The sequence below is a fragment of the Halyomorpha halys genome, unplaced genomic scaffold (assembly GCF_000696795.3).
Source record: "Halyomorpha halys isolate HHAL.00 unplaced genomic scaffold, Hhal_1.1 Scaffold1826.1, whole genome shotgun sequence".
NCBI classification, from domain to species: domain Eukaryota; kingdom Metazoa; phylum Arthropoda; class Insecta; order Hemiptera; family Pentatomidae; genus Halyomorpha; species Halyomorpha halys.
This window is the reverse complement of record NW_027107090.1, coordinates 119855-131888: the sequence shown is the minus strand read 5'-3', so window position 1 is coordinate 131888 and position 12034 is coordinate 119855. Positions and strand designations below refer to the sequence as shown.

Genomic DNA, 12034 nt, shown 5'->3' with positions numbered 1-12034 from the left:
TTCGTTTAAGTTAAATTTCGATGGCAATGAATAGATCTTATTGCATAAGATTTCAAATCAGAATTTGTTACTATGGAGGGTTTATGAGGATCATTTACAGATTATATCATATGTAGATGATTCCAAAACACTATAATGTATTAAGATATTAATAAAAGCATTATACAATACAGAGTTATGAGTTACAAATACAAATGGGTTCAAGGTAATTTTATTTAAAAATCTTGTCTCTTAACACACTTTCATTTTATGAACGAGGTGCTTGTGGATATGTAGTTTAATATACATAGATTTAGTATAGTGAAATATTAAATGAGGTAATATATCATTAAATAAAATCCAATTAAACTGACCTATTTTAATATCTTTACTTACACTTACCTAAATATGAAATATATAATTAGGAAAAGTATTGTGATTGTGAAAAATTTTGAGTCTGGGTTTTAACTTACGCAAAGTTTAAAGTTTCGCAAAATGGTCATTTTACGAACAGACTAGCTCAGAAACGAAAAGAGTAGCGAAAATTAAATTACTTATTTAAGATAGGTACAATATACTTTAAGAAAGATTTTATTTATTTTTATTGTGCTTTTTTTTCATTTATTTATTTATCTGTATTCTGTATTTAATTTTATTTTAGTATGAATGTGATCATTCATCACTAATACCTATTGCCCATAACTGCGTGGCAGATTGCTATATTTATCAATAAATAAAAGGTATCAAATTCTAAAAATAAAATAAAATATATAGGTACATGCCTGAGGCGTGACTATGATTTACTTTCAACTTTGAACTTATTCCATATAATCGACTATGGACTATGAACTTTTTTTGTTACGATCGGCTATCGACTATGAACTTTTTCGATATAATCGACTATCGACTTTGAACTTTTTTGCTATGATCGACTTTAGGTCATCATGTAAGTTGAGTTCTTATTGTATATATTTAATTGTCAAAAAATTGACGGTTTCATCATTTGGCAGGTACTTTTTTTTTACTTCTTGGTTGGTATAAATTTTTTTATAATCTATTTATTGTTATTTACAACTGTATACATATATATACATCAAGTAAATTTGCTGTAGGTGGTATTGTGACATGATACAAACATGTGGAGAATCTACCCATTGATAGAACTCCAAAAACACTTCTAAAGGAGAAGATCTCGAGGCCATCTTCTTTTCAGACGCCTAGGAGGATTATTAGGTAGTGAAGGAGAAGCCAGGTTAGAAACGAGTTGGTTTGGGTGGTTGGGAAGTTTATTATGGAAGGATTGGTATCTGGTTCTGGCCAAATCGGCAACATAGGGGACATTGAGGTCCTGATGGATGATTTGATTTGTGACAAAGTAAGGAGCATTAAGGATTTTACGAAGGATATACATCAAGTTTATCCTTATGATAATATACAAGTAAATTTGCAGTAGGTGGCATAGTGACATGATACAAACATGTGGAAAATCTACCCATTGATAGAACTGCAATAACTTTTCTAGAGAAGAAGATCTCGAGGCCATCCTCTTTTCAAACGCATGGGAGGATTATTAGGTAATGAAGGAGAAGCCAGGTTAGAAACAAGTGGATTTGGGTGGTTTCCTGTACATAGATCTGTATCTAGCACAGTAGATAGATAGCATTTCCACGTGTAGCCATTACTATTCTTGCTTGATATCTACTACAGCCAAATGTTTTACTGAAACTACTATTTTTGCAAATGAAACTTACTGTCTGAGGATACTGCAAATATTTCCTTCCCGAATTACAGATTGAAATTAGAAAACTGTTTGGACCCTTCATTAATTAACTCATGTCTTAAAGGATCTTGCATCAAATATTTCTTTTACACATCAGCTTTGTTTATTTTTTTCTAATCTTAATTTTATTACTTGGTCATCTTAAATTATAATATATAATGGTATTACTTCTTCGAGACTGGTTATATTGTTTGAGTTAAATAATTTGAATCCAAGTTAAGTTCCATCACTCTTTATTATTACATTAAATATTCAAACGTTTCGGCCATCCTCAAGAACTATTTTAAATATAAATTTGCACCTCACATCTTACAATTAAAAACCTTTTTGCAGGCTATTCTGCCTAGGTCAATAAATTTAGTCAAAACAACCTATTCGTTACTTTTTCCATTAAATTTAAAATCTTTTAATTACTCATTGATCTATTATCTCTCATATTATGTGATATTTAAATTTTAAAATTTAATTAGAAACGTTGGACATGAAATAATAATAAATAGACTTTGAAACAGCCTGGGTACAAATTCTTAACAATTAAATTGTAAAGTTGTTTTCTAATGGAGGATTAAACTACTTCCATATTTGGTCTTCAGGATAAAAAAACATCTTCGGAGTAATCTAAAAATACAAACTTGTTTCTCTTAATTTTTGTAATTTGTATAAAGCAGAGCTAAAACGCTATTCGGAAGAGAGCGAGAGCTTGTCAAAATATTTATTTCTTTTTGAAATGGACACAGGTGTGTGAAAAGGAAATGCCCTCTTCTCAAACATGAACCCTTGGTGTTTTTGTAGATGTTGGTTTTTGACATTGTTGATCTTTCCCAACATTAACCAGTTTCCTAGGTTCATGTTATCCCAGTCTGTCGTAGACCAGATCTATTAATATTTGACATTATATTTTTTCTATAATTATTACATAAACCGTTTTTCAAGAATTTTGTAGATTTTGACTCTTGAACTGGTTTATTCATTAAAATAAAATTGTTTCAAGACCATCCCTGCTTGAAAGGACTAATTTGAGATATTTCGGTATTTTTTCTTTCAAGCCCGGACTAATTTTTTTGTTTAATTTATTTTTGGCGTAAATATATTTCGTTATTACTAGATCTGCCTGGTCAAAATAATAATAATTGTTAAGTAATTGAAGAATAAAAGAAAACAATTAAGAAACGAAAACAACTAATCTTTATAGAATTAATAAAATAAATAATGATAGTATTAAAAATAGAAAAATACATAATTTATTCATAACAGAATATTTTGTATTATTTTTGGCTTCAGGTTCGAGATGAATTTAGATTCCCTATGTTCACTAACTAATGTTTGATCTATGTAAGCCACTGGACCTGAAACTGCTAGTAATTGGGAATGGTACCCTGCAGAAAGTTTTTTGATGAGTTCAAAAATTCATGATTTGTGTGGACTGACACTTTGAGTAATAGCATATTTACCGGAAAGTCATAGTTGGGCAATTATTCTAAAATAAGGTATAGGGCGGCTGATTTTTTGGTGGCTTTGAGGAGCATCCGTTTTAATGAAGACTCATCCGTACCAAGGGTAATAGGTCGATTCTCGTAATAATAGGTCTTTTGTTTGACAAATTCCTTGTATCTATCCAAACTCTTGGATATCCCCCGGCTAACATGTCACCACTTTATAAACCGCCTTCAGCGGGCCATGTATCCTCTCTTAAAATGCCACCCGATTGATTCCAATTGTAGTTCGCGTGTAATTGACTATTATAAGCCAAGGGGCATCTACGGCGATTCTTTTTTTTCTTTTCGTACAGCATAACATTAACAGAATTAAATAATTTTTAAAAAAGTTTAGAGGTGACAATTCCTCTTGAACCCTAATTTAAGCGTAATCTCGAGGACCGGATCTAATCTGCTAGAACAAGCGCCAAGGTGCCCCGACTATTTAGTCCAAACCTCACGTGTTCCAACACCTGCCCCTCAATTAACGCTTACTATCTGCCCCTGATAATTCGAGTATCGAGTACGAAAACCAGAAGGAACTTGTTCGGACTATCACTTGATCAATTGCATAATCCTAGGTTCAAACTGATTGATGTCATATCTTGAGATTCATATTTGTTCAGACTGACACTCAAATATACAACCATTGTTTAGACTGATTTTTTTTATGATGAATCATTATGATCCATAGAATAATAACAATGATTTCAAATCCAATGTCTTATAGGTCTGCATGACTTTTATTTATTCGAAACCGTGTAATTTTTTTTTTCTCAAGCTCAAGGCAAACCTTCATGAAAGTCCTGTCCGCGGTGAGTCATAGACCGCTATAACTGTGACTCACCGAAGTATTGGACCGTAAAAAAATCCTCAACTTCCAGATCGTTTCTTTCGAGGTGGCTGCCGTAAAAAAACCGTGACGGCTTGATCCCAAGTTTATTGACCTCGTAGATTTTTATACTCCTCATCAAAGTATTGAAGTTTCAATGCTTATTACAGACAATATTTATGATAGTTTGGATATTTATATCTAACTCAAAAGAATAAGATACGGGATTACCGAGTTATAGAGAAGATTAATAAAATCATTCAGACTAAATATTCCTGAACTAGGGAGTAGATCCAGAATGAAATAGGCGTGGTCTGAGGTCCTTTCGAAACTCTTGCAAAGCCTGTAGTCTACGTGATCCAACGCACGTCGTTCCAACTGGGACATCCAGGGGTCTGGTACTTCTCCAGCAACTTAGCATTCCACCCGCCAATGAGGTCTTGGTTCCTCTAGTCTTTCTCGTATGACCTCATTTTCTTATTCTCCCCATTACCAATCACGCTAATTATCTCATTTTCACTTTATTGAGCAGATAACACGGAAAGGGCTAATGATAAACTTTGGATATTAGCGTTATATTTTCTTGAAGCTCCTAAACACATAAGTGTGAAAGCAAAATTCAGATTTGTGTCCAGCTATACAAAAATAAATGAAGAGAAGGAAACATAAAAACTCCTTTAACATTTTCCTCTAAAAACTAAGCGTACCACCTGGGTTCTACTGAAAATAAATTTACACCTTACATGAATTGTACTATATTAGTGTCTTACCTAAAATAATACCTGAGATGGAAATAAATAATTATTTCATTAATCTATTAAAAGTGGAGTACTCGGAAGAGGTACTCTTAATCCAGAGATGTAGGATCGAATCTAGCTGTGGCAGACAATTTTGTTTTCTTATTTTATCAACCATAGATTGGTCTAAGACGATATGATATAATGATAGATGGAATGAAGGTAAACATAACCAGCAGTATTATTTACCTGCTCCTTCATGGGATTGAGAGAATATCTGGTGGATGTGCGTACTTACTGACGCTTGACTTTACCTTGTATTTCCCAAGCCCTTTCACGTTTTATAATATTTTTCCTAAGGTATATATTTTAAGTTTCTTAAATTAAAGCTTGAAAACTAGTCCATACCAATATTCTTCTGGACCAATAGTATAATAGTTTATAATCTAAGATTTCTAGGCAGTTTACCGATTCTTACTTTGGATAATGTTTTAACAATATCTAATGGCATTCTATTCTTTTCTTTTTACCTTCTGATTGGTAGGATACCATTTACCTAAGTTTCAATTTGAATTGCCATAAAGACTCAACAACCTTCCATTCTCAATGTCGTACTGGTCGGTTTCCTCTCGTCTGACCTTTCTTACAGTTCAACTAACTCCTAGTTTGTCCACGAAGAATATTTCCTGTAACTATTCAATATCTGAACAATGCTTATTCCGTATTTATATTTTTAAGTTCACCACACGTTTGTTATGAATGAATTTATTTATTTATATTAATGAACTTTTAAATGCAGTGCTACTTCTAAAATGAGAACTGTGAATGAGTGTTGAGAGGATGCTTCACGGTCGGCGCACAATGTTACGATCAATTAACAAGCGCTTTTCCGGCCAGGTTAAGAAATAAATAACATTTCCACTGTCGCATGAGATTCCATACATTTCTCCTTTAAATCACATTTATATGACTTTCGAATTATACTATTTACGAATTCTAATACCTCTTTACAAGTTAGGTGTTTTTACAATTAAAGACTGCTTTATCTTTAGAATTTCTATCCCTTTTTTTAATTTTCTCATAACTTGGTTACAGGTGATCTCGGTGAACCTAGCAAGAATTTGGTTCCAAACGATATCAACCGGCTCTATCTGTTTTTTGAAAACGAAGGAGAACTTGAAAACGGCGAGGAAGATACGACAGAATTAATAACTACTGGTGAGATGTTTAATTTATTTATTTGTTTAAATAAGTTTATTTAAATTTTTATACAATTCTCAGAAATTAGAACTTTAATATTAAAGCAATTATCAGTTAATATTGCAGTAAATAATTAATTTGTTACATTATTTTATTTAATTAAGTAGAGGTAATTAATCGTATATTAAATCAAGAAGATGATAGTTGTGTTTTTGGTTGAAAAATAAAAACACATAAAAAATATTTACTATAACGTTTTTCAGAATGTTATTGATTGTTATATGAAAATAATAATAGATGTTACGAACTACTTTTTTGATATGCACCCGGACAGTCTTCTCTCATTTAATGATTTTTTCTTTATTTTTATTTTTGTAATAACATATTATTATTTTTTTTTCTTTAATCCACTTACTCAATGTTTTATATTAATAGATCATCACTAAACGTCCACCTGAAAACCTAACAAAAACATTTTTTTAACATTTTTTACAGAGAATATTTTTTTATTGTCATATCTAGATGTCCACAACCCTAACCTTAACAATTTTTGGAATTTACCGCATGTTTTCAGTGGGTCATTGCAGTGACTTTTAGCGCCAATCTTTATAATTTTAATGACATAACAATGGCAATATTTGTTATTTTATAACCTTCTCCGACCAGTAAACTTATCTCTTGTAAATGTGGTATATTTCATGACTTTTTATGTAATAGGAAAATACAATATCCATTTTACTGGGGAATTTCAGAGAGAAGTAGAGTAAATGAACAGAACCATTGAAAGATGGACATTATTGTCATGACCTGGCGAAAATCAAATCGAAATTCTAAAAACTTCTAATTTATATGATGATTTATAGAGAATCACCATATAAATTATACACAGATACAAGCTAATTAGACTGATGTAATGACCATTTTAAATATATAAAGTAATTTGAAGAAAAGTAATTCGCCCCTATTATAATTTTTATTTTAAGAAGATATTAGTTAAAAAATTAGAAATAAGTTTTGATTATCTAAATCTGTGAAAATTCCTACTAATTATGTTATTAAACAACTAGGTTTATTATAGGGTTATGATCACGGTTACGGTCTAATTTTTTGTTTTTAACTAATAACTACTAACAACAACGTTTCGACCCACAAAGAAGGTCTTTTGTTTTAGGTAGAGGTGTACATTGATGTCAATATTGTTATAACCATTATATTGTTATTCCAATGTTATTAGTGTACACTTTAGCCTAACACAATTGCCCTGATGAAGACCTGCGAAGTAGGACGAAACGCTGAATAATATTACTGAGCTAGTTCTTTCTACAATACTTATTAAAATCATCTGTTCATTATAAAATATTTATATGATAAAAATAAATTATATGTCGTATGGATCTAAATAATATGCATATATAAAATATACATTGATATTTTAACTACTAATAAAAATTTAAAATTTCAGCGGTAAAGTTACCTATTTTAAATTTCGTTTTATCCTGGCAATCCATCGCAAGGCTTTATGGACGAGTAATGGTTTTTCCTTATACTATATTGATGTAGTTCGGTGTAACTCAATTCTTGCATAGTTTGTTATGCGGTGTGGTATAATTGATGCGCCTGGCGGAGAGCGCTTCAGTGTAACATACCGCATAACAAACTATTCGAGATTCAAGTTACCCAGTTATTAACAGTTAATAATTAGATAGATTAATGGCGTTCTGGAAGTGTGTGCAATAGTATTTTTATTATTAGTTGCTGGAGAATAAAACAGAATTTTAGTGAAGCTGGAAAAACATAAAAAAGAATAATTACATTTAAATTAAATATGTTTGCTTGTTTTGATTTTAAATAAGCTGCTGAAGTGTGATTGGTCATTTTGGACCGTTATTTTAGTATAGCAGTGAGTGATAAATTGGATTTAATCAAAAACCTCACAAATTAAAGAGATAGCTCTAAAATTTCATTTTTGAGCTTTTAATTCAGTGGGAACTGACAAAAAAAGTAAAAATATATATGTAAATATATGTTTATTTTTACATAAAATGGAAATAAAAAAATAGAAATATGTAATATATAAAAATAATCAAAAATGAGGAAATTTAACTTTTTTTGAGGAAATTTAATTTAGCCTGGAACGGTGAAATAATTGAAAATAAGTTGATTTAAAATTGTTAAAAATACCACAAAATATTTCTAGGCTTTTTTGAAGTTAAAAATAAGTTGTAGAGTAAAAAAAAGGAAGTTGTAGAAACAAATAAGTTAAGACATAACACTCCCATCCATCGGTATATGGAACATTATTTCCTGATAATATTAAATGTTAATCTAGAAAAAATAATATATTCTACAATTGCTTTATACTATTATAGTTTAGTAGTATTATAGCTGAAAAATAATCCATGTGTTTTAGTTAATTTTATTTTAGTTTATGTAAGAACTAATTAAAATGATAAAAACATATGTTATAGTAACTACAAAAATTTTATAAGCGACTTGGTTCTTCGGGAATCTATTTTTAATATTGGAAATATTAACCCTAAGCATCTTCTACATATTTTAAATTATACGGTTGGCTATTTATATATGTAATATTTTTAATATCGTAAACGAATCGTACTTGAATAAAATAAAAAAATATATAATTAAAAATTTAAAAAAAAAATAATGATAATAGTAAACAAGATAGAAGTATTTGATCCACACTTCCGGGATTAATCAAGGTATTGAAAATACTAAAGAGGTCAAGATAATTTGGATTGCCTAACATTCTTCTATTTATATCTCATGACTCTTTGTGTACATAGGATGTGACTGTTTAATGGTATGTAAATATCTTAATTGCGTGGGCGAATTACAAGATATGGAACTGACAATATCATAAAATTATTCTTCGAAAAATGTAGTGATTGTTAGACAAAATCCCTTTCTCTTTAATTTTCTCATTTTTCTCAGGTGTGTACTTAGAAATTTTTATTGTTTTAGCAGACTGCTCCTGAAATTCGGGGAGTCCATCTTAAGGAATATGGTAGCGACGTCTTTGTTGGATTATTATGAAATGTACGATTATGGTACGAACAAAAAAAATATAAATTTCAATTATTTACAAATTTGTTGGCTGGTAGTGGCTTTTGAAATTTAGAAATACTAGAATTCATAGAAATTCAAAAAACAAAATTTTATAACCTTAATTGAGTAGTTTTTTTTTTTGTACCTAATATTTTATATATAATATTTTTTTTATACAATGTTATGAGTAGAGTAAAAAATTTAACCATTTTATAGAATACTTTAGAAGTTTTAATGAAACTTACTCGTTTGCTTCTTCATTTATACTTCATATAAAAATATATACTAGCACGCTTGATTTTAAATTACTTTTAGAGATTAGCAAATTACACTTGAAATATTTGTAGTTTTGTTACTATGCTTAAAAACTAAAAAGAAATATCCATTACATTAAAACAGGTAAGAAATGGATTATTTCTGTGTCCAGTGAATGTTTACATTAAAGTTTATTTTCAACGAAAATAAGTTTAACAAGAGTTATTAACATTTTTTAATGATTCTATCGGAAAATGTTAATAACATTTGATTTATTTTACACCAATTTATTGAAAAATGTTAGTGAAAACAAAACTATTAAAAATAAATGAAATATTGTTCGGATGCGGTCAAATAAAACTCAAATAGTAATAAATATTTTAATATTATATTAACAATTTTATATCAACTATTTTATTATATATTAATATTAACTATTTTAATATATTTAATACCCGTGACGATATTTCATTTATTATTATAACATACGGTCAATCAGCAATTTTCCAAAACTATTAACATTTCCATGTAAACCTAAACCTATTTTGTTAAGGTTAACTACGGATACATTCTATAAAATGCTCGTTATTTCCTAAATAATTATTTAAAATTAACAAATTGTCATACCAGCCAGCATTCTTCTTCTTTTGCTTTTTACTAGAATCAGTAGAAGAGTAGAAACCGTAACAGGATTTCAAATTACATTGTGTTCTCTATTGAAGCTATACTTCATAATATAAATTAAAAGTTAAAAATTGTTAGACACTTAATCAACTCTACATTTATACCTCAAATTTTACTGTAATTTCCGTAAGTATTTGATATACGCTCAGATCCAGAAAAATATTATTAAAAAATAAATAGACTATAATACCTTAATTGTTTACAGTTGTAATTGATAACTGAATCAATTTTTTTCACATTAATTATTCATGTGATTATAGTACCACTATTTCATTTTTTTATTTTAACACTAGAAAAACGTAAAAATTGAAAAAAAAATCAATTATTGAAATTTATTTATTTAAAATTAACATTTTATAAACAAAACCAGTAAAAGGTACGTCCCCTTATAAGTTGATAAAAGATTTATTCATTTTATTATATTAACCGTAAAGATTAATGTACAATATAAACCATATTAAATCTACAATAAACAACCACTATAAAGTTGTTTATAATAAAGTTTTAAAGAAATATTAAATTTCAATAATCCAATAAAAAGAAATTTTTAATTTTTAACTTTATTCTAACGTTTTATATTATCTATATAAAAGACAAATAACTGAAATCTTTAAACAATTGAAAATTAACTTTGTTCAAATATACAACTTGTTTATACTTTTATTTATTTATTTTTTTAATTTCATATATTAGTTTACACATTAAATTTCCAACTTTGACAATAATTGAACTAACCATCGTATGATTAAATTTTCAAATTATTTTTTATCAATTTAATCTTTTAGAATAAAATAGATTATTTATTAATATATTTAATACCGATCAAGTTATTAGTAAATATTATTAATCGATTAAGTTATCTTGAAGAAGTATCTTTGTCTTATGTTCACTTATTAGATTCCTATAATCAATCTTGTAGCTGTCAAGTCCCCCCTAAGTATGATTAAGCTCGTATCCAGTGTCTGTTAGAAGATATTTTGATAAATACAATTTTTTTAATATTGGTTGAATTGATAATTTTGTTTATAATTAGGGTCATAATGATTTTAATTTTTAAAATTAAAAAATCTCATCTTAAATAGTATAGATCACTCAAAATCTGGTAATTCAGAATTTTCGTTACCTGACAAAAAATTAATCACCTAATAGTTTTATATTTATATATAAAGATAATATTGATTCAATCGAATTGTAACGGTTTAATGTCTATTCCACAAATCAGGTCAGGGAAGTAAAACTTATTTATTAGAGCCGATGTTTCGGTCAGAATTTCAGACCTTTATCAAGGCTAAGATAAAAACCATAAAAGGAATTACAAAATAATAACTGAATAAGGTAGAGTAGGTACATAAGTAGAATTGAAGAAAATGTAAAGTGTATGTATTATGAAGAGAAAAATAAAATAATATACATTTGAAAATCTAGTCATTAAATAATTGTATAAATTGAAAATAATTTAAAATTGAAGCTATACAAAATGATGATATATGATTAATTAAATACTTTAGTAAAATAAAACTTGAAGAAGTAAATATAAAGTTATATAAGCCAAGAGAAAACGGCACAAGTTGCAAGGAACGTTTACTTATTTGTGATCTGCACTGCCGCACCCCTGTCTCATACATTTTCTACATCTTCTTATATAATTTATCCACTGTCAACAAATAACCCCTCATTATTTGATATATTCTCACTACTATACACAGTTGTATCAGTTATTCTTCAAAAACTAGATTAAAAAAATATTTACTTTATTCCCCTTTACATACATATTATTCCATACTCTATAGCATGCTCATACGTAATCAAAGGTTGGAAAATCACTGTCTTGTTATAAAAAAAAAAAATACTAGTCAATGAAAATAGGAAACTAATCCACAGCTTTCCAATCAAAATGGTCTAGAACCCTCTCACAGCATTGCATAATCACAAATGGCCACCATCATTTGGAATTCAACTGTTCTCATTGATTGCTTTTGATATTAGTGATTTTTCTCCTTCCTTTATTTTTAGTGCGTTTTTGGAT

At 28.6% G+C, this 12034-nt stretch overlaps 1 protein-coding gene across 2 annotated transcripts in view; it reads left to right on the top strand.

Annotated features, from left to right (window-relative positions):
- LOC106690705 (uncharacterized) overlaps positions 1 to 12034 on the top strand; it is a 55969-nt gene that overhangs the window by 25543 nt on the left and 18392 nt on the right. For both annotated transcript variants that reach the window (XM_014436225.3, XM_014436223.3), the window contains exon 2: positions 5899 to 6021. In XM_014436225.3, coding sequence (XP_014291711.1) covers positions 5899 to 6021 — 123 coding nt within the window. The remainder of the gene's footprint in view (positions 1 to 5898; positions 6022 to 12034) is intronic.